The sequence below is a fragment of the Branchiostoma lanceolatum genome, chromosome 5 (genome assembly GCF_035083965.1).
Source record: "Branchiostoma lanceolatum isolate klBraLanc5 chromosome 5, klBraLanc5.hap2, whole genome shotgun sequence".
NCBI classification, from domain to species: domain Eukaryota; kingdom Metazoa; phylum Chordata; class Leptocardii; order Amphioxiformes; family Branchiostomatidae; genus Branchiostoma; species Branchiostoma lanceolatum.
The window spans coordinates 23,822,851-23,848,114 of NC_089726.1; the positions used below are offsets into that span (position 1 = coordinate 23,822,851).

At 41.6% G+C, this 25,264-nt stretch overlaps 2 protein-coding genes across 2 annotated transcripts; one reads left to right on the forward strand and one right to left on the reverse strand.

The window, feature by feature from the left end:
- The first annotated feature begins 34 nt into the window (after positions 1-34).
- On the forward strand, positions 35-12,869 carry LOC136435783 (DNA/RNA-binding protein KIN17-like). The gene is made up of 9 exons (XM_066429511.1): positions 35-459; positions 3,176-3,270; positions 3,718-3,761; positions 4,244-4,366; positions 7,143-7,294; positions 7,699-7,887; positions 9,063-9,303; positions 9,707-9,885; positions 11,858-12,869. Exons 1-9 carry the CDS (start codon positions 340-342, stop codon positions 11,921-11,923), a joined length of 1,209 nt encoding a protein of 402 aa, XP_066285608.1. The 5' UTR covers positions 35-339; the 3' UTR covers positions 11,924-12,869.
- Positions 12,867-25,053, reverse strand: LOC136435782 (alpha-aminoadipic semialdehyde synthase, mitochondrial-like). The gene is made up of 12 exons (XM_066429509.1): positions 24,918-25,053; positions 23,697-23,818; positions 22,893-23,022; positions 22,550-22,660; positions 20,634-20,742; positions 19,954-20,094; positions 19,063-19,230; positions 17,930-18,025; positions 17,452-17,567; positions 16,227-16,315; positions 15,690-15,866; positions 12,867-13,873 (listed from the first exon to the last, which is right to left on the reverse strand). Exons 1-12 carry the CDS (start codon positions 25,016-25,018, stop codon positions 13,758-13,760), a joined length of 1,476 nt encoding a protein of 491 aa, XP_066285606.1. The 5' UTR covers positions 25,019-25,053; the 3' UTR covers positions 12,867-13,757.
- Between the last annotated feature and the right edge of the window lie 211 nt (positions 25,054-25,264).

A 25,264-nucleotide genomic window follows, 5' to 3' on the forward strand; every position in this document is an offset into this window, starting at 1 on the left:
TAAGCCACTCACTGATTGGTCAAATCAATAAATAGATCATTGCGTTTTCGCTAAGGCTGATGGGAGTTTTTCAAGATGGCTGTCGAATGATTTCCGAAACAAGTTTTATGGATTATTTCTCGCTTTTTCTCGATTTCTAAGGACTTTTTAGGCCTGATAATAGTTTCAGCATGTCAGCGTAAGCATAGTTAAAGAGTGGTAACTGGTTATCACCATACATTTTCCAAAAGAATTCCTACGGCAGTAAGTTGAGTCTACATATATACAATCCCCGACAAGAGGTCACGAAGAAATCCACTTTTCTTACGAACCCTGAGAACAAGCGTCGTCCAAAAAATTATGGGGAAGGAGAAGGGTGGCTTCCTGTCGCCAAAGGCCATCAGCAACAGGATCAAAGCCAAGGGTCTGCAGAAGCTCCGCTGGTACTGTCAGATGTGTCAGAAACAGTGCAGGGACGAGGTGCGTTGTGACTAGCGAGAGTGTTAGGTTTATAATTATCTTCGCCGAGTACTATAGTACTCGGGGTAGATTATGTTTTCGGTTGAGCCAGCTGTTTGGTGGGTCTGTATGTATGTCAAGAGCATAACTCAAGAAACCTTTGATGAATCTTTATGATTTTTGGTAGGTGTGTAGTGGTTGTGCAAAGGAAGGTCAAGTTCAAAAATGGTTCACCATGCGTTTTTCAACAGTACTGCAGCGGACTTTTAATTTTCGTGCGTTTGTATGTAGGCAAAAAAAGTGACGGAAACGTTGATGGATCTTCATGATTTTTTGTAGGTGTGTAGATATTGTAGAAACGGAGGTCAAGTTCAAAAATGGTCCTCCTGGCATTTTCCGTCAGTACTGCAGCGGGCTTTGTGTGGATGTGTATTTTCTTGTGGACAACATAACTCAAGAAGCTGTTGATGGATCTGTATGATATTTAGTGGATGGGTAGGGTTTAAGGAAAGGAAGGTCAAGTTCGATAATCGGCCTTCTAGCAAGTACCTAAGGTACTGCAGCGGAGCTTCAAAATTTACTGGCATATTTTCTGAAAGTGCTATGGTCATGATATTTGTGGTAGATAGTTCATGCCACAAGAAGTAAGTTGTGTAACTTTGGGCCCCCTAGCGGCTTGTTCAGAACTGCAGTGGGTGTTTTTGTTTTGACATTCGGACACATATTACTTGAGAAGGGGTGAAGAGATTGTCGTGAAGTTTTGTATGTAGAGAGCTCAGATGGTACTTTGCACAATCGATGTCTAATTATAGAAAACAGGGGCTAATCTGCATAATTAGTAAGGATAATTGTAAATCCATTACATTCAATAATGGGGCATGTGACAGGGTTCCCGAAACAGGCCAGCAGAAGGCCTTGCCTAGAAGCATACATAAACAGATGGGGTACATAAATAAACAAATGGGGCAGTCTCACTACAATTCAAGCAGATGTGTGGGTCCGGTTGGTTTTTAAAGTGTTCAGTTTCGAATTTTTGTCCAACACACGGGTTGAGACATAACGGAAAGGGAACATAATAGAAAGCCTTACAAAACACCTAAAAACATGTGAATAACCAGCCGGACCCACTCCTCTTCTCAGAGAGTACACTGCACCAAAACTGCACCACTGCTAGGTATTACCTAGCACCGTATGGAAAAGTAACATGTACTATGTCTTGCAAAATGTGTATGATATGGAATAAAGATTTATTCTATTCATATATATTGACTGTACCATTTAATTATAACTTTCAATTTTTTTGATGACCAGTTATAACATATATCAGCACACTATACACATATACTAGTCCTGTACCACCAAATGATTTTTATCCCTATCTAGACTGGACTCATTCTCCCCCCCCCCCATCATAACGTTCAAACGGTATGGTGTATGATCAAGTTTGCAGGGGGTGATAAGCATGTAAATATTAATCACTCTCCACAATAAGCCTTGATTATTTGGCGAAGATAATGTGTTCGTGGAACTCTAGTTTCAAATAATTTGATTAAACCTCCTCGTTTATATATTCACCATATACGGTTTAAAAATCATGTTACATGCTGCAAATAATTTGATTTTATGTTGGGCATTACAGTTCATCTTTGATTCAGAATGTTTGCTGTTTTGTGTGTGTAATTTGCATACCTAATAAACCGCCGCATAAGTACACTGCAGAACAAGCAATTATGCTACTTGTACATGTCCCTTCTCTTGGGATTCTTTAATGACATTGACAACATCGTAAGCAAATATACAGATGTAACCGGCTCCTTACTGGGCGCCCAGTACGGAATCCATGGAGAAAATGGCGCCGATACTCGGCCCCCAGTACGGAAGGAAATACAAAAATTCCAGTACGGAACGGCTTTATTCCAGTACCGAAGCTTCGTCAGCACTGGACGTCCAGAACTGAATTTGTTTCGGTACTCGGGTTCCAGAGCTGAACTCCTCTCTGCACTCGGGTTCCAGTACGGATTTGCGTTCCGGCTAGGTCAACGGTCATTCGGTACTGGTTACCCAGTGCGGAGGTCATTCAGCACTGGAGAACCGAGTGCCGATTTACGGATGTAACGGGTTCCGTACTGGATTTACCAGTAAATAGTGACTCTTCAGTACTGGAAGTCGAGACCTCAAATTATGTCGGAACTGGGCGTCCTGTACTCACGTTCTATTAGTACTGGCAAGGATGATCCACTGTTTGGACCGACTGGACAGTTTTGGATTTTATATATAATAGTTGTCTGGACATTTTAATAATAATAATAATAACTTTATTGCAAGTTCATGCCCGAAGGCTAATTGCAGACAATCAAGTACATGGAAATACATGGGAATCCAAAAAGTTATCTAGTCTACTGTGAAAGTTCTAAGTTTACTAAGGTTGCCCTGAAAATAACGTTAGACGGTCGTTAGAGTCTCAGCACTCGGTTTCCAGTCCTGACAGGAGGGTTCCCAGTACTGAAGCTGCCCAGTACAGGAAGTCCAGTACTGAGAAAGTCTCAGTACTGGAGCTCCTGATATGACGACCACTTCTGTACACTGGTTGTCCAGTACTGACAAAGGAGGCAGTTACATTTGTAAATTTGTACATCATAATAGATTTAGGTAGGCCTATAATAGTCCTGTTTGTTTTTGAATTACTATAAATGTAGTTCATTGAAGCTGACTACATTTGTTGATGCCATTTCTCCAGAATGGGTTCAAGTGCCACACCACGTCAGAGAGTCACCAGAGACAGCTGCTGCTATTTGCTGAGAGTCCTGACAAGTTTTTGGACTACTTCTCACAGTAGGTGTACATTGTAAATAATGTGACGTATGTATGTTTTTTATAAATACGTTTCAGACTATGAATGATCATAACTGAAAATGAAATCAATATACATGTACATTGTACTCACCAAACAGATGGTGCTATAGATTAAGTTTGCGGTGAATTAATTTCGTAGTTCGGAGAAAATTGAGAGTTCACGGTTCTTGATTGTGCGCAGTTGAAACAAGGTGGCAGGCGGGTAGTAGACAGAGCAAGCATTTTAGCGGGGTTTTACTTGTAAGTTCGAGGTGAAGCAGTTACCTCGAAAACCATGAACATCAAACCACCGTGAACTATGCATTTACTAGTACAGTATTTGAACAGACGGAGGCCAATCATGCTAATACTAAGTAATAGTACCCTGTAGATCATATAACTAATTTTAGTGACTCAATATTGTCTTTGTTTTTAATCCGGTTACAGAGAGTTTCTGAATGGATATCTGGAGCTTCTTAGGAGGCGATTTGGTGAGTTGAAGTCCAGCTTTTGAAATTTTTCTTGTTGTCCTAGGCGACAGCCGCTTCTTAGGGTGAGCAATCCCACCCGTGTCTATGATTTCTTCCACGCCATCAACCAATCATAATGTTGTGATGCATATTTCATAAAACATGATAATTGGATATTTGGAGTTTCTTTGAACACAACCAGGTAATCTCACCTGCTGACGTTTCGGTGTCTGTCAGACACCTTCTTCAGAGCTTCTGACTGCTTCTCACCGCTATAAAAGAAACTCCAAATATCCTAGTATGTTCTACCAACCTGATGGAATTATTTTCGGAACATGATAATTGTCATGGGAAAATGAAGAAAGCAATGCTTGTGCCTGTATCGACTTATATCGAGTGGTAAAAACTGGCAACAGCATTTTGCACATTTCAATGCCTAATACCTGATACAGTGGTAACTTCATGATATGATGACTCTGACATGTATTTTGCTTGACTTCCAGGTGACAAGAGAGTCCACTGTAACATAGTGTACAATGAGTACATCCAGGACCGTGACCACACCCACATGAACTCCACACAGTGGTTAACTCTCACAGACTACGTCAAGTGGCTGGGCAGGGAAGGTAAGTAGTGTAGGAACTGCAATGTCATACCTTAAGTAATGCAAATTTTGTATCGAAAGGCTACATTGTACCTTTAGTTAGCAGGAAGAAAATAAATTTTAAGTTCATACAACTCTACAATTCATTCTTCTTGCAAACAGATCTAGAAGAACTTTTAAATTAGTGTTCTACAAAACATCTGACAATACAACTAAAGGTAAAAAATTAACAGTAACAATTTTATTTTGTGGTGTATTTGCAACCGTTAGGGTTGTTGACTTAGCATCTCAAGGTTGTGGGTGAAAGCCCTACATATTATCTCTCTCAACTCAGGTGAAAATGAGATACCTACACGTACATGTAGTTAGTACTAGTCAGGGATGTGCTCTCAGATGGGACGGTAAGTCGAAGGTCCCATGTTTTTGAGGAGAGCAATACCTCTAGTACATTAAAGATCCCACCACACAAAGAGTAGTAGAGGTCCATGCCAGTATAAGTGGATCAAATCTTACAGTCCGTTCTAATCTTGTACAGCTTGTACTTACTGTACAAAACTGGTGTGTTACACCTAAAGGCTGTTTGCCGGCTACATGCAAAACAAACAGAAGAAAAAAAAAAATACAGTCAAGAGTATATTTACAATGTATGTGTCAGATGACAGGTGAAGGATGATGTGGTTGTGTACATCAAGACTTTTGTTTGTTTGCTTGTATTGCATACCCGGTAAACCACCTCATGGTGTGCAACACACCAGGTTTGCATTGAACAGTACATATCCCGACAGTTTTATTTGATCCACTCGCACTGGGAAGGAACCCTGCTCTTTTCGACAAGTGTGTTGGGTTCTTTTACGTGCTGGAGGTGTGGCTGTCCTCAGATTCGGGACCTCCAATAAATGTCCTATCCGAGGGACCTCCCTAACTGAAGCTAGGTACTCATTTTCACCTGATTGAAGTGAAGAAAGTTGTGTCAAGTGCCTTTCCCGAGGGCACAACATCAACGGGGCATGTCAGGGGATTCAAACCTAGGACCTTTAGGGTCTGGACTAAACACCCTGCCACATGTGGCTGTGTACATGAAACCTTGTGTTGTGTACTACAGGCTATTGTAAGGTCGACCATGTGGCTGTGTACATGAAACCTTGTGTTGTGTACTACAGGCTATTGTAAGGTTGACCATGTGGCTGTGTACATGAATGTGTTGTGTACTACAGGCTATTGTAAGGTCGACCATGTGGCTGTGTACATGAAACCTTGTGTTGTGTACTACAGGCTATTGTAAGGTTGACCATGTGGCTGTGTACATGAATGTGTTGTGTACTACAGGCTATTGTAAGGTTGACCATGTGGCTGTGTACATGAAACCTTGTGTTGTGTACTACAGGCTATTGTAAGGTTGACCATGTGGCTGTGTACATGAATGTGTTGTGTACTACAGGCTATTGTAAGGTCGACCATGTGGCTGTGTACATGAAACCTTGTGTTGTGTACTACAGGCTATTGTAAGGTTGACCATGTGGCTGTGTACATGAATGTGTTGTGTACTACAGGCTATTGTAAGGTTGACCATGTGGCTGTGTACATGAAACCTTGTGTTGTGTACTACAGGCTATTGTAAGGTTGACCATGTGGCTGTGTACATGAAACCTTGTGTTGTGTACTACAGGCTATTGTAAGGTCGACCATGTGGCTGTGTACATGAAACCTTGTGTTGTGTACTACAGGCTATTGTAAGGTTGACCATGTGGCTGTGTACATGAAACCTTGTGTTGTGTACTACAGGCTATTGTAAGGTTGACCATGTGGCTGTGTACATGAAACCTTGTGTTGTGTACTACAGGCTATTGTAAGGTTGACCATGTGGCTGTGTACATGAATGTGTTGTGTACTACAGGCTATTGTAAGGTCGACCATGTGGCTGTGTACATGAAACCTTGTGTTGTGTACTACAGGCTATTGTAAGGTTGACCATGTGGCTGTGTACATGAATGTGTTGTGTACTACAGGCTATTGTAAGGTTGACCATGTGGCTGTGTACATGAAACCTTGTGTTGTGTACTACAGGCTATTGTAAGGTTGACCATGTGGCTGTGTACATGAATGTGTTGTGTACTACAGGCTATTGTAAGGTTGACCATGTGGCTGTGTACATGAAACCTTGTGTTGTGTACTACAGGCTATTGTAAGGTCGACCATGTGGCTGTGTACATGAAACCTTGTGTTGTGTACTACAGGCTATTGTAAGGTTGACCATGTGGCTGTGTACATGAATGTGTTGTGTACTACAGGCTATTGTAAGGTTGACCATGTGGCTGTGTACATGAAACCTTGTGTTGTGTACTACAGGCTATTGTAAGGTTGACCATGTGGCTGTGTACATGAATGTGTTGTGTACTACAGGCTATTGTAAGGTTGACCATGTGGCTGTGTACATGAATGTGTTGTGTACTACAGGCTATTGTAAGATTGACCATGTGGCTGTGTACATGAAACCTTGTGTTGTGTACTACAGGCTATTGTAAGGTTGACCATGTGGCTGTGTACATGAATGTGTTGTATACTACAGGCTATTGTAAGGTTGACCATGTGGCTGTGTACATGAAACCTTGTGTTGTGTACTACAGGCTATTGTAAGGTTGACCATGTGGCTGTGTACATGAAACCTTGTGTTGTGTACTACAGGCTATTGTAAGGTTGACCATGTGGCTGTGTACATGAAACCTTGTGTTGTGTACTACAGGCTATTGTAAGGTCGACCATGTGGCTGTGTACATGAAACCTTGTGTTGTGTACTACAGGCTATTGTAAGGTTGACCACACAGAGAAGGGCTGGTACATCCAGTACATCAACCGCGACCCTGAGACCATCGCCAGGCAGCAGGAGCTGGAGAAGAAGAAGAAGATGGACATGGACGATGAGGAACGGCAGGCCAAGTACATTCAGGAACAGGTCAGGTGACACCATTGTGAGACTGTACAGACACTGGTGGGAATGAAGGGTTAACCTGCTATCTGTCATGACACTATAACTGGGGCTGGCAAGTTTCTATAACCACCTTAGTTAACCTAGTCAGCTCTGTGTCAGTGAGTGGTCTATTTGGTGGATATACATGTAGGAACAAGTCAGGCCTTAGAGATGTATGTCACCACTATATATACACTGAGTAAAGTGTTGCCAGTGTTGTCTGATTGCAGATAGTTGCTATGAATCTTTCTATCATCTGCACTTTCCTTTGGAGCTAATCATAAGGTTTTTTATCCTATTTTACTGTATCTAGAAATTTTCTCTGATCCGGAATCTTTTGGAATTTTTGGAGCATAACCTTTTCTACTTCCATCTGCCACCGGCCACAGGTAGAGCGAGGGATGCACGGAGGAGTGGAGCAGGCGTCGCACGAGGCGACAGAGCTGCAGAGGCAGAGCGAGGAGGAGAAAATCGTGTTGAAGATGGGTCTTAGTGGCAGGAAACCCGCCAGCTCCGCATCAGCACCTTCAGCAGAATCTAAACCATCCTCGTCTAAAACAGCTGATAATCCACTACAGGTAAGGCTATGTACATTTATGTCATGCCTGGACCTGATACGGGTGTTCTGGACCGTGTGATAACTATCCGTATCACATGAGGTTCTAGAATTGTATAGAATATTTCGAATGCATTTCGAGCGCGCCGGTTGCGCCACGTCGAAATTTTGAATACCCGACTCGGAGGTTGGAATCAATGTTGTTACAGTTTTGCGTTCGAGGACTCAAAACTTCCTCAACTTCTGGCGCATTCCTCATTGAAATGTGTGTTTTCTCGGGTGGGTGACATACATGTAAATAAAATACAACACAGTGTATTCTGCATCACCCTTGGTCCCAGCCCTCACGCCGGTCGGATCGCCCTACGGCCTTCGGGCAATCCTACCCGCGGTCGGGCTGTAACCCTGGGTGATACGGAATACCCCGTGTTGGATTCTCTATGTACATCTTCACCTCATGTACTGTCGTAATCATAAAGTCATTCAGATTGATGATCTAGACTGATTACAAACTCTGACTACTGACACTAAATGCTTGTTTCCATGCGTGAATAATTTAATTTCAATCATGTTGGTGAATGACTTAACAGCAAAGTTCTTTATTCACAACCACATTTTTACAAAAGTCTTCGTTTTGAAGACCGTCTGGCACCTTCCTCAAGGCAATAATGACTGGTTTTACTTTGGTCTGCATCTACATGTAGGTGTGGCTGTTGCAGTGTTAGTTACCGTAACGGTTACAAATGTGGTCCCAACCCCAGCTGCAGTGTGAAGAAGAACCAATCGTTATCTGTCACCTTCCTTGGGGCAATAATGACTGGTTCTTCGGCTGTTGTAACTATATTGGATAATTATGTGGATTGTGAATAAAGAACTGATAAATAAGAGTATGACATTGTTATTCTCTCATGTGCGTGGTCATTAAAGACTGTGACACACTTATTGACACTGTTGCCCATGTCTCAACGTAAATTTGTCCAGAAGTATACAAGACTTTTCCACAACTATGTTTAATGCAATAGCCGCATGTTTCTTTACTTAATACTGCTGTAACTCAATGACATACATTTTGTACATCTTAACCATATAACATACATGTCTCTATCAGTCATGACTTGTCAGGTATAGCTGTGCCAAGATTGGTATGAAAATGCATTAAATGTATGATGAAACTTAAAGACAATCATCATATTTTAGGTCTTAGCTGCTGGTGCAAGGAAGAAGGACGTCCAAGCAGTCATGTCTAAGAAAGATGGAGCTAAGAAGCGGTCAGCTCTGGATGAGATCATGGAAGAGGAGGAGAAGAAGAAGGCCAAGTTCACCAAGAAGGACCACTGGCTGACCCCCGGCGTCATTGTCAAGGTCATTACTAAGAAGCTGGGAGATAAATACTACAAGAAGAAAGCGGAGGTGTTAGCAGTGAAAGACAAGTACACGGGTTTGTTCAATAATTATTGATTTTATAGCGATCATAAAAAATGAACATTGTAAAACTGGAATACGTAAGGACACTTAGTATCTTCAACATTGGATTTTGTATTTGTGCACATAGTCAATATACAGTACAAGCACAAGTATAAATTGATCAAAGAAGTGCAATGTTTAATTACTACATATTACTGCACAATTTTTACTGTTTAAAGCCTAAATAACACATGTGAAATACCGAATTTTGTTTTGACTTTTCATCACTAAGATGTCAGATTGAAAATTTTCTGTCCCTTCAACTGAGGAAGGTGACAGGCCGTCACCAAAATAGTCAAGTTAAATGGAACACCTAAGTCTTGGTTGTTTACTGTGCTGTTCTATTATAGTTCGATAACATGCTTCTATCTGTCCAGCTGTCCTGATGCTGCTGGACTCAGGTGACAAGCTGAAAGTGGACCAGACCCACCTGGAGACGGTCATCCCCGCGGTCGGGCGGGCGGTCCAGGTCGTGAACGGCACGTACACCGGCTGCAGGGCAGTGTTAGAGGGACTGGACGAGAAGAACTTCTGTGTCACAATCAGGATACAGTCGGTCAGAACCTGTCTCTATCTCTATAGCCGGTAGAACTGGCTGTCAGCATAACACATCAGCTTCTGTACCTGTATAGCTGGTATAACCGCCCTTCAGCGTAGCACACCAGCTTCTGTATCTCAATAGCCAGTATAACTAGCTTACAGCATAACACATCAGCTTTTGTATCTGTATCTGTATAGCGGGTATAACAGCCCTTCAGCGTAACACACCAGCTTCTGTATCTGTATAGCCGGTAGAACCGTCCTTTAGCATAACACATCTTCAGCTTCTGTATCAGATACTGTATAGCCAGTATACCCGCCCTTCAGCGTAACACACCGGCTTCTGTATATGTATAGCCACTACATGTATATCTGCCTTTCGGCAATTAACACACCAGCTTCTGTATCTGTATAGCCGGTATAACCCCCCCCCCCTTCGACATAACGCACCAGCTTCTGTATCTGCATAGCCGGTATAAGTAGTGGTGTGGATCTAAACCCGAGTTTAGGTTTAGGTTCGGACTCGAGTCCAGAGGTTTAGGTTCAGGTCCGGACTTGAAAGTCCGGACCTGAACAATAATTTTTGAATATTTTTTTCGTGTTACATGCAAAATTGCTTATTGGCAGATATTTTACATGTAATTTGAATACTATATACGGAATTATATACAGTCAGTAATTAACACAAAAGTTCAGTTATAAACACAAAAACAGCAATGTTTTCATATTTTTCTAGTGCAAATTTCACGATATAAGGAAGGTTTAAGATGGTTTACAACAAAAAGGAGTGTATGAGTGAGAGAATTTTTTCTCAAGTCCGGACTTGTTTCCAGACGTTTAGGTTTTTTTTGGACTTGGACCTAAACGTTTTACAAGTCCAGAACCGGTCCGGCCGGACCGATCCGCACCACTAGGTATAAGGGTGCACCCCTAGTTTATTTTGGGTCTCAATTCGAGTTTGCACACCCCCAAGTCTAGCGACCGTCTCTTCCAGGAAAGACTTCTGAGCCAAAACAACTGTGAATGGGAATGAAGGCTATCCCTCTAGCTACAAGAAAACCCGAGTTTCGGTTTCTTCAACTTCAATTTTAGTAAATATAAGAGGAAAAAAGTATTTTTCCGTCCAAAATGAGGCGCAAAATTTGGCATTTTCCCGTGGAACTAAACACATCACAAAATTTGTTGACACGAAAATGACTGTTAGGGTCAGAAAGAGAAAACTCCAAGGTATAATCAAGCCCATTATAAAGAAAATCCTACCACTGGGATTTTCACAATAACCCGACGCGCGAGGTAATGCAGCACGGCCGAAAGAAGGCAACAAAGGTCAATCTGGGTCAAAGGGGCAGTTCACCTTCAACGCGTATGGATATCCGGAAGTAAGGCTCAGATCGAAACGCAATTTCCACCCAAAACACAACAATTCATACGCTTTTCAGCCATGTTAGTATTTAATGTCAGTTCGAAGCACATTTTGAGAAATGTGAACTCAAACCCAGACCCTAGAAACCCTTTCGTCCCTTTTTTGTCACAGGCTACCATGGACCCCTGTCGCGGAAGAACTGGTGCGTGCACCGTTAACCCCCCCTTCGACATAACGCACCAGCTTCTGTATCTGTATGGCCAGACTACCCTTTGGCATAACACACCAGCATCGCAGGCATATGGGCAGCAGCAGCTGGTTATATTACACTGAACCCCCTGTCACACCTAGCCTTTGCAGATCTATCTGTTAGCATTGTTTAAAACTACATGTATGTAATGAGGATGCTCCTACAGTAATTGATGGCAACGAGTTGCACTCTACACGTCTACAGTTCTAGGGAAAACTAATTTTTATGGTTTGATAACTTGGGTATTTGAAGACATGACTGGGACTCATTTCTCTCTTTGTGTTAACTTTCTTTCTTTGCTATTTATCATTTATTACCAGCTGGTTTAATTTTTCCACAATAAGATATTGATGTTTGTTTACTTTCCTACTGCAGGGTGTGTCTAAAGGCAGGGTGGTGGAAGGTGTGAAGTATGAAGACATCTGCAAGGTCGCCAGCTAACGAGCCAGCAGACCATCAACAGGACGGGTGGTCTGCACGGGGGGGAGGGGGGCAAGCTGCAAACATGTAGGAGTCAAATGTTTGTTCTTGTAAATAATGTTGAACTTTGCTTTCTATCTAAATGTCTATCACGTCAAGCATTTACACATGATAGCAGAATACCTCATCCTTAAATTCCCTAGTCTACATAATGTTTATATCAGCCCAGGTGTACGAATCATCATTAATTTCCAGATCTGTTAAAAGGGGGACTCAACTGCAGAGGAGTGTGTTCTGGTTCTTCAGATAATATTTTTATCTGAATCCAAAAATAGTTTGGCAGTATTGGCAACTTGACATTGTACTGTTCAGTTGTAACATTATATCGTGAAGAACTATAAACACTTAAACTAGAGCAATGTTAAGAAATCTTGGATTCAGCTTAAAAATTAGTTAGCAAAGTGTTTCTGGATACTGTACTATGTCTTGTTAACTTTAACATAGTCTATTACCCCATTTTCCACTTATCAATGGCTCAAAAATGGACTTTGATCTCAAGCAATCGTCCCATTGAAACCCATTCTTAAGATTTGAGAAAAGGGCCCTTAGAAAAATGGGGTGATATGGCTTATCTTGAAAATGCTGTTCCACTTTTCTCAACTGGAGATATTTTTATGAAAGAAAAAGTTGTCATCATCATTTTTGTCTTCTGGTGGCTTCAGTGGACCTGCCTTTCATGAATACCTTGACTGTACTATCATCCATAATACAAAAGTAGCTACATGTACATGCAGGTATGGTAAAGGGAAAGGATATTAGCCTATTCCACTATGTTTGATACCCTTTCCAAGGTCTGGAGCAGAAATATGTATCACATGAATCTTCATACTTCATACCTTTCACATTTGAAATACAGTGACTGTTTTATCTTACAGATTATTTTGAAATAAACTGAAACAAAGAATGACTGCTTAAAATTGTTTTTATTGCCTCAGACATTCTTGACACAACCACAGATGAGTTGAACACTAAGAGCAAAGATGCTCTCATACCGAGGTTGGCAGCCCCCCTCTGGATACCCTTTTCTGCATGCAATGCACATCCACTCAATCTTGGGATGTTTAGAATGTAGGGGAGCAAAAATGATCACATTGAGAAGAACAGACTGGGAGTGACTTGTGGATGTACATGGACTCATGATCATCAGTCTTTGAGAACAGTGACTATCATGAAGTACATGTATCTATAGTATATTACACCGTGAAAATACAATGTTTTCTAACAAAATAAATACTGCTAAGGGTAGATCTGTCTATAATAAAGTCTTTCTTCTACCTTATTTTCATGAGTTTTTCTACATAGACCTAAAATTCGAGCAGCACATGAGAAACCTACGAGTAGTATGGTCTCCATACATTGATGTACGCATACATGCACAGACACAATCTCTGTACTTCCATACCCTCGGAGTGAGCTAGCACATGTCGTTAGACCTTCAGCAAATTATTGACAATATGTCAATACATAATCATTTCCACCAGTCCTGATTCATGTACTATGTAAACACCCTTCACCCATTTACTGCATAATTTTCAACAAAAATCATTTGCCCCACCCTCGACTAAAAAATTAACAGTAATTCACAAAATAGACACTACTGTCCTGTCTTTGGTGTTACCAAATACTGGTGTTACAGTAAGACCAAATAGGTCCTGACATTTCCTCATATCTTTTATTTTTTACCACATTTTTTTGAATGACAAAGATGTGCATTCTGATTGGCAGTTGAAGCCTGAAGACTAATAGCTATGCTGGTCACTGCTCTATTTTGTAGTTAGCCTTTTAGCTGTGCTGGTCAGAGCTGCTCTATACTGTAGTCAGCCTGGACATTTTCCTTCTTTAGCCTGTCCAGTATGGGCTGGTACACAGTCTTCTGGAAGGGAACCAACATCCCCTTTTCCTGAATATCTCCTGCATAAAACAAAACAACAGTAATGTTCAACCAATAGCAGAACAATCTACAAACAACATCAGGGCCTTAGCTTGAAAGTTCATCTGTGTTGGTAGAAATCATTCTGAAACAATTTTTAACTGTCATCCCAGCGGTGGATTGCTCACTCCTTGACAAAGACTGGTGTCGTACAGTCAAAAATTTGGGTAAGTCCAATTCTTGTGTTAGAAATTACATTTAGAACTTGTTTCAGAACATCAGGGCCTGTATCTATATGTATCAATAGAACGTCTAATTAACTACAGGTTAGCAAAGTCTGTTTCACAATGGTTGCAGCCATTATGGGATACTGACACCTTCTTGCCATGTCCAGATCATAGGCCAGACAGTTTTCAAAGGCTGCAGTACCATCATGGGTTACTAGTCGGCGCTTCAATACCGCCGAGTTGCTAAGTCTTGGCAGATATTCTACCAGATCGCTACACAAAAGTCACTCCGACGACTTAACTTCAGAACCAATACTGTCAATAATTGAAAGATATAAGTATACAACTTACTCAACTCAATAACATAATTTCCACTCCTACAAATTCCGTCACATACTTACAATTTTTCCTTGACATGCATGAACTAAATAACATTAACATGTGAACCTATCCGTATTTGCTACTAGTAGGCAAATGGAATAAGCATTCAATGGTAATACATTCTTTCGATGTCAGCTTATCCATGAGAAAACCAGGAGGCACAATTTGCAACAAGCTTAGACTACATTTGTATCAGCAACAGCTGACTGAAAAAAGCTTTTTTAAAAAGTTAACTCAAAACAGAAAGGTGGAAACAACTGACTGCCCCATTGTGCTTGAATAAACACCAACATAGTTGAAATGAGTTAACTAGAACAAGTCATCGAAGAGGAATGGAAACTTCTTAAAAACATGTACCTGAAACTTCAGAAAAGGTAATTGGCATTAATGACGAGGCACACGATGTGAGCAGTGGGTCGACCAAGGCAGATGGAAGCTCGTCAACAAATGAAAGGAAGTGTTTGTATCTGGTCTGTGGGCATAGTCTCGTAAGCTAGGAACATTAGCAACCAGGGCAAGTTACAAGTAGAACCGCTAATAAGTCAAGTGCATGTCCTCTTGTACTCACCCGATCGGACCAGTTTGAATTCCCCAGGGGTAGATGTAGGTAGATATTGGTACGCTAGTCCGACAACGTAACATTTCTAAGGCCATGTTGATTGGATTAAAGGATGACATTCGCATGCGTCCATCCCCCCCCCCCCCACAAAAGTTTTCTACCATAATTGTAAATTGTGAAAATTAAGCAGCTACAAAATGAGCAAAGATATCCCGTAAGTTGCAAATTAAAAAGATATTTCGGAAAAGGGATACTAATGTCCTAGAATCCCAAAGTCAAAGAAGAAGATGTGAAAGAACAAAAATGAAAATCCATTATTCAGTATACGATTGTCTGTGTGTTCAGTCATTTTGATAATCCTTCTTGACCACATAGATTTCATAATGAGGACAACTTTTGTTTTTTGCAAAAAGTTTTTTTTTTCATTTGCATGCTTGCATCAGGTTTGCGGTTCCCAGAGGATGTCATCCATATAGTCAAATCAACATGGCCTAACTAAGAAATAAAAGGACTTCCTTGGTGCAAATTGCAATCAAAATGCACAGAAATGTGTAATTTGAATTTTGGACCAGTGAAAAGTTGGTTCAGTGCCAGTAGGTTTTTTTTGTGGACCAATAGGGCCGGTGATTTTTAGAAACTTGTTCAACCTTAGCAACATTTCTTTACAATCAGAATTCTACATGTATGTACCATTGAGCACCATCCTGGAGGCGATGGCGGCGGGGTAGCCCACAGTCTTGGCCATGGCGGAGTAACCCCGAGGGTCTCCGTACTGCAGTAACGACACCTTCTCCTGGACCCTGCTGCCGTCAGACCGCTCGACCTCGATCAGGTGGATCAGCAGGACCATGTCCTTCTCACCTGCACCTGTAAGGGTGGACAGGACACACCTGGTATGGTAATGTGATGAGATGGGAGATTCACAAGCCCACTTTACACTGTGAAAGTCAAATTGACATTGACTGTGACACATCAGAGGTGTGTGTCATGGGACATCCATATCATATCCTAGGCCTGGATCTGCGGGCTGAATGCCTTGGGCCGCCGATGGAAACCGACTAACGACCAGATCCCTAAGTCTGGCTCCCAGCGTAGTATGATTTCTGAATCATACATTTTGTAGTCAAGACACTACATGTAGTTCATTGTTTTTTAGTGGCCTTTTTTTTTACGGTCCAGCAAGAAATACCAGTCCCAGCCATAATTTCTAAGCTATGGATATCTTACCATAGGCCAGCTTCTTGGCTAGGTAGTTAGACAAGGTGTCCAGTGGTGTCGTCTGTTTGTCCACAGGTTCAGAAGACAGGAGTCCCAGTCTGGAGGGGATAGAAACAAACATCAACATTCTCAATCATCAGCATATGTCAAACATACAATACTCTTCATAACATCACAAAACATAGTATTACATGCAAAAGATAAGACTCACTAGCATATAGTAGTCTAATACATTATTATTACTATCGCATGATAGTGGTAATTACAATGAAATTAAATCAACAAGCTAAGAGTTCTCTTTAAGGTGCACCTGGCTTGGCTGTTCAAGGACATGTACATTCACTATAATTGCAGAAATGCTGTTTGAGATCAACTTTTGTGCCCTTCAGCACATGGACAATGAGAACGCCAATGATTCTTTACAGGACTCAGTTGAGACAAAAGATCACCTTCCTAACCTTAATCTGTGTGGGCAAACATTTTTAATTGGCCCACAATCTACATGTAAGTTGTATGAAATACTTTACATCTTGTAAGACTTGAGCAAAGTCGTACACCATACTACATGTATATGTGTTTGCAATGCTGTGGCAACAGTCAACTCCATATTGGTACATGAAGGTGTCCTACAACTAATGCTTAGGTCCCAATTGGAAAAAGGGGCCCCGTCGGGTAGTTCACTGGCTGTTTTATTCTCACTTTCGGGCGTGACCCCTATGTGGCCCCTTTGGGCACCCTGCGGCTACTGGGCCTGACCAGGACCCTAAATCATTTTAACCCAGCCTAAAAATTGAAGCAGGATGCGGTAACAAATAGATGCTGTGAGCGAACACTGAGAGATCCTCCCCTCCTGGTACCTAGCAGTCCACCGGGACAAATTTGGCACCCGGCAGAAACTACGCTCCCTACAGGCACTGCCGCAATTGGGACCGTAGAATAATCAGGGGTCACTTACTACAGTGTGTAGCTAGCTACTCAGCAGACCATTTCTGAAAAGCATTGGCGAGGAGAGTTGGTACAACATGTATCCCTATAACGAGCTGATTTTGACATGAGACCAATTACAAGACAGCTCATTGGTGTAATTTTATTTCTTCTTTTCGGTTCAGGTCTGGAGCTGAGACCAAACAACCCTCTCCTTTCTGAGTCTAGTAATAAATCCGTTCTAATCTTTATGATAGATAGAATAACAATAAAACAACAGTACTAGTAGATAATAGAAAGACCCACTTACTTCTCTATGACCTTTAACCTGTACTCCTCTCCCCCGACCTTGTCCAAGATGGCTGCCCTGAGCGCCTCATCGCTGACATCAGTCTCCACCTCCAGCAGGGTACACAGGACGTCTCTCTGCAGAGAGAGATGGACATCAGGTTTGGGTAGAAAAATAAAACAGACTCTCTCTCTCTATATATAGTACTTAACCTGAAGGCATTGCATATTACATTTGTTTTAGAATGTAGATATCACTGTGTATTGTATAAATAAAAGTTATGAACAGTACCACACATTTCTTCAAATCTCTCATTTCATTGAAATTTAGTCCTCCCAAATACACTCAACACAAAACGGAAACTTGAATTTGATCAGTCTCCGTTATCAAATAATAGTCCTACATGTATACATCATTGTCTGCTTATTTAGAAGGGTCACCAAGAAAATTGCGAAAATGTCCACATCTACAGCAAAGTGGATGTGTGAAAAGTCCTTACCCATGTGAGTGTTGGGGCCTGTGGTGCCAGGAAGGGATGGTTGCCTGTGTTTATCAGTCCAACCTTCTGTAGACCTATACAGGCACTGGAGTAACCCTGGAACACAAAACATAGCAGTTATTTGCCACTTGGCAACAACACAAAATACCTTGTTCCTCAAATGTGCTTTTTGTTTAAACATTGAAATGCGTGTGTGCGATACCCCTACTAGGGGGTTTACAGACTTTACAATAGAAATAGAACACCTGAAAATACATCATCATCATCATCATGTCGGGCGGGTTGCCCGGACTAAGTCAACCCTCTTCCTCCAGTCGCTACGGTCCACCATTAAGTACTCTAGATCTTCGGCCCTCACCCCTACGTCCCCAGCAAGTTGGTCAATGTAGGTCCGTCGGGGTCGCCCGACACTGGAGTGTCCATGAGTTGGTGTCCAGAGTAGGAGTTCACTTACAAGCTCATCTTTGTTTCTATAACTATGCCCTGCAAACCTAGCCCTTCTCTCTCGTATGGTTGTTGATACAGTTGGTAAAATGCCATACAGTTCTACTTTAGTCGGGTGGTGTTTCGAGGATTTGTTGAGCACAGCTCGTAGCATGCGGGTATACGTTCCGTCAAGCTTGTTCTCAAGTTTCTTAGTCAGAGTCCACGCAGATGAACCATACAGAAGCACCATACAGAATACAACATTTTCTAATTATATCTTCAAAAATAATATCAGCATCATTGAACATCGAAATTTGCACCAAATCAACACCATTTATCTAACATCAAACCCACACCAGAGATCAGAGGACTGTACCAGGCTGAGGTTGGACAAGTCCATTGGCCTGATTGACAGCTGGGGCAAGTGAAAGTGCCGATCGGGCAAATGCATGTTAAACTGAAGAATGAAAGGATTTCCTTGCAGCAATAAAATGCAAGGAAATACATCATAAATCAATTTCAGGCCAGTGAAAAGTCGGTTGAAGCCAGTAGACTACTTGTCCTATCAGTCCAGTAAATTTTTTAAAACCTTAGCAACCCTGGTAATGGTATAACAATCTCCACCACTCCGACCTCTGCTTGGAGAGTACACAAACAGCACTGCAGTGTGTCAGTACAAATGGACTGTACATGTGAGTGTGTCCCACCTTATACCTGAGTGTGCCCCTCAGTAGTGTCTGTGCCGTCTGTATGCCGTACGGCTCACTGTAGATGGTGGAGTCTCGGTTAGGGAAGCCCTCCAGATCAAAGTCTGGGTGCAGGTCCATCGCCCTGGTTCTCTCTAGTAACGATCCTCCGGCCGGGATGGATACAACCTACGGGGGAATAACGACAGGATACGTGTCATTAGGAGTTTCCCAGAATGATAACCACACAATGGAATGGTGATTTTATGAGGACCTGGTGGTGATAGAAAAATAATGCTACAATTTTCTGTAAATGAACTTTGCAGTGTTTTAATTCTGTGACAAGGAGAAAATGGAGTGTTTCAGTTGTTCTGAGTTTGCGATGGCGCTATAGTCTCACTATTAACTGATAATAGTAATGGAAACACCGGCGCCTTTACAGACAGCTAGTCGGAAACCACCTATATTTGTACTAGTGACTTGGCAAGGGTGCTACAAACGGACAGAACAGTTGCTTTCTGCAGCGTTGGCGTGATTAACTGTCACTGATCTAACCGTATGTAGCCGAGGAATGATTAGGCTTTGACTTGACTTGAAGTAAACAAATATGTTCAATTGTGCCGACTAGTTAGTGTTCATGCTTCTTCACTGTAACAGGTGCCTCCAACATGTAATAATACTATGCATAGTACAGACATGTAACCGTTACGTTAGTGTTTAAACAAGGGTGTAGGCGGACAGAAGACAGAACAAACATTTTTGCAGTGGTTTCGAGTTTGTGGTGAAGAACATAAAATCACCGCAAATTTAAATGCATTCATCTAAAGTTATGTATTTACATATTCAGTAAATGAATGATCCGTACAGAAAACTAAAGATGAAAGAGGAGGGAGGGAAGACTTGCTGAGGTACCTGTCCGTCCTGTAGGTACTTGGCTTGGCTGAGCGTGTTGAGGAGGACCCCCCGCGGACTCCAGCTGAACTTGTACCCAAGGGGGTTGTCAGCACACTCGGGGGCCGGTAACCCCCCTGCCCACGAAACAAACGATGTGATCTGAGGAGACAGATGCGGTCAAATTACATGCAGTACAATCATGGACAAATACCCTAATTTCATTAAAATTCTTCTGATAAATCGATGAATAAATGAATACAATTTGTGGCATTGCGGGCCTTGTGGTTAAGGTAATAATATCATCCAGATTTCAGCTGAAGGTAGTCTAAGTCTAGTGATCCTGGGTTCAAATCCAAAAAGTACAATTCAAAGTATATAATAATAATAATAATATATATATATATAAAATAATATATATATATATAAAAGCATCCTTTTTTTCAGCATTGACCAGGGCTGTTTGCAGGACAGAAATTTGGACCAAAACTTCGAACTTTGGACCACCCCATCCATCCACAAAAAATCAATGTCATTACATAAAACTGATGAATTGAAGATGACAGATTCAACAACGAAAATCAACAGCATAAGCTCCCAAACAACGAATTGGATTGAAAAAAATGCTGGAGAAACAAATCAAATTAGGTCCAGCATCTGAAGCTAAGATAGAAGAAGAATGTAGCGTAACTGTTACCAACCTTGCCTCCCTCTGCCTTCACCCTGTCGAAACACTCCATGGCCAGGCAGTGGTCAATCCCAGGGTCAAGTCCAACCTCGTTCATCACTGTAATACCAGCCTCTACAGCACTGGACAGACACAACACAACAATCAGAGATAGCAGACTTCACCCCCTCAGTTATACCAGCCTCTACAGCACTGGACAGACACAACACAACAATCAGAGATAGCAGACTTCACCCCCTCAGTTATACCAGCCTCTACAGCACTGGACAGACACAACACAACAATCAGAGATAGCAGACTTCACCCCCTCAGTTATACCAGCCTCTACAGCACTGGACAGACACAACACAACAATCAGAGATAGCAGACTTCACCCCCTCAGTTATACCAGCCTCTACAGCACTGGACAGACACACAACAATCAGAGATAGCAGACTTCACCCCCTCAGTTATACCAGCCTCTACAGCACTGGACAGACACAACACAACAATCAGAGATAGCAGACTTCACCCCCTCAGTTATACCAGCCTCTACAGCACTGGACAGACACAACACAACAATCAGAGATAGCAGACTTCACCCCCTCAGTTATACCAGCCTCTACAGCACTGGACAGACACAACACAACAATCAGAGATAGCAGACTTCACCCCCTCAGTTATACCAGCCTCTACAGCACTGGACAGACACAACACAACAATCAGAGATAGCAGACTTCACCCCCTCAGTTATACCAGCCTCTACAGCACTGGACAGACACAACACAACAATCAGAGATAGCAGACTTCACCCCCTCAGTTATACCAGCCTCTACAGCACTGGACAGACACAACACAACAATCAGAGATAGCAGACTTCACCCCCTCAGTTATACCAGCCTCTACAGCACTGGACAGACACACAACAATCAGAGATAGCAGACTTCACCCCCTCAGTTATACCAGCCTCTACAGCACTGGACAGACACAACACAACAATCAGAGATAGCAGACTTCACCCCCTCAGTTATACCAGCCTCTACAGCACTGGACAGAGAGAACAAAAAATCTTTTACATATTGTGTCCGTACTTGACCTGCTTGTATATAGAGTAGCTACAATATGTGTGTAACGTTACAGCTGAGTTCCAGCAATATCCTCTACATGCTTTATTTGCCTGAAATTGCAGCTTTTTCTGCAATGGAATTTAATGTTTCAACAGTATCCAACATAGTATTGCTGTCTAATTAGGATGAATGCATTGTGTCGGCATAACAGTTAGGATGCTTGGTCCAGAACCCAGAGGTCCTGGGTTGGAATCTCCTGACATGCCCAGTCCTTGGGACGGACACATTACATGACTTTCCTTACTCCCAGGTGTAAAAATTGGGTACCTGACTTTAGTTGGGGAGATAAAAGGCGGGTCAATTAATAATTCGAATCAACGGAGGATGGAACTATTTGCAAGAACTATCAGATTCCGTCTCTGTTTAATTGCTAAACAAGTCGAAATGCAAAAACAATTCCAGACATTCTTATTCTTAAATGAAACAGTTATAATCGTCAACATGGCACTAAATTTGACAGAAGTATTACCAGACATACCGACTTCTCAACTATAGGTTTTGAAGGCGATGTCACGACATGAAAGCTCCAAAATTGAAATATCTAATTAACTGATGTTCAAGATTTTTGTCACAAAATATTGGTTAACTCCAAGGACATCTAAACAAATCTCAGAAATTTCTCCCGTGATAAATTAGCTGTCATATTTTGGGGATCATAAAAGGAGATCTTTATCTAAAAAATGTGATAGGTGTGCTTGGAAAATGAGCTGATGAAATTTTCGAACCTAAAAATCGCTATTTTGCACATTTCAATGAGAACGAGCCTTATATGTCCAGTATTCTATACTATTGACCCATCAACGACATTTTGTAATTTCCTGACCTGTTGTGCAGCTGTGCCATGGCGGGTGTCTTGTAACTGGCGGTGACCATGTTGGTCTTCTGTCTGATACACATCTCTGCCACAAGGGGGTGTAACGTGTACGGCAGGAGGCTAGAATAAACAATAAACATCTTCAGAAAGGTTCTTACCTTCACAAACATCATGGAAAATCCTTTCAACGGCATAAAACACCATTACTGCTTACAACAAGGGCAAAGGTCTCTAGTCTACATCACCAAAATGAACAGTACTGTAACAAGTTACAGTAGTGAATCACAATAACAGAGACATCTAACAACAGTGACCGGTACTGCAGCTGAAACAGCAGGTTTGCCAGACTGACCTGATAACCAGGTGGTTGTCCTTGACTAACTTCTCCAAGTCTTGTTGCTGCTGCTGGACATCAAGAATGACTGCCTGGGTGTTCTGGTATTTGTCAGCCAACGTCTCTGCCTCTGTTTTCACTGCTGACACTATGTTTATCAGAAAGAATATTCAATTTCAAAACTAGAAAGGTAACATTTAACATTTGCAAGCAAATGCATAATGTTTACCTTCACACGGTCTAGGCTAGGAAACTACTGCCCTGTTTATTCTTACTCCAATACATTCATATATATATATGGTGACCAGATCCTCCGGCTCTGTCCTGCCACTTGCTACAAAATGTAATTGAACACCAAAATTTGCCAGTCCTACTAAGACAGTAAGAGGGCCTCCATAGGTGACATTTGTATTTGTTACAGAAAAAGCCCATACAGTCATTACACTCTATTCCATAGCTATGACTTTTATTCATAACATTTGGTGTCATTGTACATACATGTATATTCATAATGCTTTGGAAAAAAAGGAAATTTCAATGCACTAGCTTAGCAATTAAGTTGACAATGTACATGTACAAACTCTCTCTCTCTGTCAGTCAGTCTAGAACGATACCCACAGGCCCAGGCAACGTTTTACAGTGTCCTTGAAGCAGAGGCACGATCGACCTCAGGGCCTTGTCCCTTCTTTCAGTTCACAAAACAGCAGGTCCCACTGCAGCCGTTCTTTAGACATACTGATGACATGTCAAGTTTGTCTGAGTAAACTAATAAGGTTCAATATCCTATAACACATAATTGTGGTGACATAAGAATGGCCCTACCCAGTGTAATGTGAGTGTTGTTCTCCCTGGTTAGATATTCTACCACAGGTTCTGACACATAACCAGATCCCAGCACCAGCACACGCTGTTGGTCCATGGACGACATCAGTCTGTTAGATATTCTGAAAAAACACATCAACTGTCAAATACTGGCCCATTGGGACAGTTGAAGCCTATCTTTGAAGATATGAATTGGTAAATGCATGGCCCTTTTGAGACCGTAGGGGTAGTGGGAAAAATATGTCTATATACTATAGGGGATGGCAATCGACGGTAGAGTCCACCCCTCTCCTTCCACTGCCTTTTACCTCCCCAACCAAAGTAAGGTACCCATTTTTAGACCTACATGTATGTGGAGTGAGGAAAGTTCTTCACTCATGTAAAAATGAGTACCTAGCTTTGTCTAAGTATGTCCGTCGCATAGGACTTTAATGGAAATCCTGTGTTTCAGGAGAAGTTTGCTAAATAGGTAGCCTAGCGAGGTAGCCAGCCCAGGGTTTTCTGCTCCGGATCAGTGGCTGAAACCGCAGCAGGTGGTGGGCTATGATGAATTTATGAAAGAGGTTGCCAAAAATAGAATCAAAACAAAAATTGTATTTTTAGAATTTGCAACAAAACACATGTTGAAAGTGTGACATGAATCAGCATTCAATGGAATTCAAAAGTCCCCAATAAAAATATGCTGCCTAAACAAGCTCTCAAATTTTGTATTTTTAATATACAATAGTAAGATATTGGGAAGTACTTGAATTGCATCAAGAAATTTTCCAAATTTTCCCTAGAAACAGGCCTGCCTATCTTTATGCCTGATCCTACAATCATTAGAACAGTTGTACAGGTCACTACAGCAAATGATCGCAAAAGTTGAAATTTAAAGTGTGCAACTTTGCTATTAACGTTACTACTGTACAATATTGATATTGACAATAACATTTTTATAATCACATACATGTACCTATGCCATAAATTATGCAAATTCCAACTGTATTTCATACACAGTTTTAAAACCGCGGTTGGAAGATATCTATAAAGGAATTATTTGAATCTTATAAATGGTCCTGAACTTGGGTTGACACGATCAAGGTCGGGACCTATAAACGATTACGCAATACATGGGTAACGTAGTGTCGAGTAATTTTCCATCAGGAAATAGGCCACTACTGGTTGAAATCACAGCCATTTCGGCATTACTCATGATTAAGAAATAGTTTCGTGGGTTACCTGAAAGGTTTGGGACTCTGAAGGTTCCTCAAGAAGACACGAGAGACGTTAAGACGGCTGGTAAGGAGCAGTACCGATGGGACAGCACGACACGAAGCCATGTTGTAAGGTCATGCGAGGTCACAAAGACGTCATATGGAATATTCCATTACAGGGTTCAGATATACCTTCCCTTGAGTTAACATACGCTTTATTAAGATCAATAGAGCTGAGCTCAATACATTAAAGAATTGTTCCCCTAATTGCAACTAATATCTTTAAAACATTTTGGGTTTCGGGAAGTTTTAAAATACTTTTACCTCTCTGCTAATAGAACCTCCCAATGATGATGTTTTGGCGCCAAATTC

What these genes read in the sequence shown, in the direction of transcription:
- LOC136435782 (XM_066429509.1), bottom strand. Translation starts at nt 25,018, where the DNA reads ATGGCTTCGTGTCGTGCTGTCCCATCGGTACTGCTCCTTACCAGCCGT. An exon ending in CAGAGTCCCAAACCTTTCAG is followed by an intron (nt 23,819 to 24,917) that starts GTAACCCACGAA and finishes GTGTTTTTTCAG; the next exon opens with AATATCTAACAGACTGATGT. An exon ending in ATGGCACAGCTGCACAACAG is followed by an intron (nt 20,743 to 22,549) that starts GTCAGGAAATTA and finishes GTGTCTGTCCAG; the next exon opens with TGCTGTAGAGGCTGGTATTA.
- LOC136435783 (XM_066429511.1), top strand. Translation starts at nt 340, where the DNA reads ATGGGGAAGGAGAAGGGTGGCTTCCTGTCGCCAAAGGCCATCAGCAAC. An exon ending in TTTTTGGACTACTTCTCACA is followed by an intron (nt 3,271 to 3,717) that starts GTAGGTGTACAT and finishes ATCCGGTTACAG; the next exon opens with AGAGTTTCTGAATGGATATC. An exon ending in CAAGTGGCTGGGCAGGGAAG is followed by an intron (nt 4,367 to 7,142) that starts GTAAGTAGTGTA and finishes TGTGTACTACAG; the next exon opens with GCTATTGTAAGGTTGACCAC.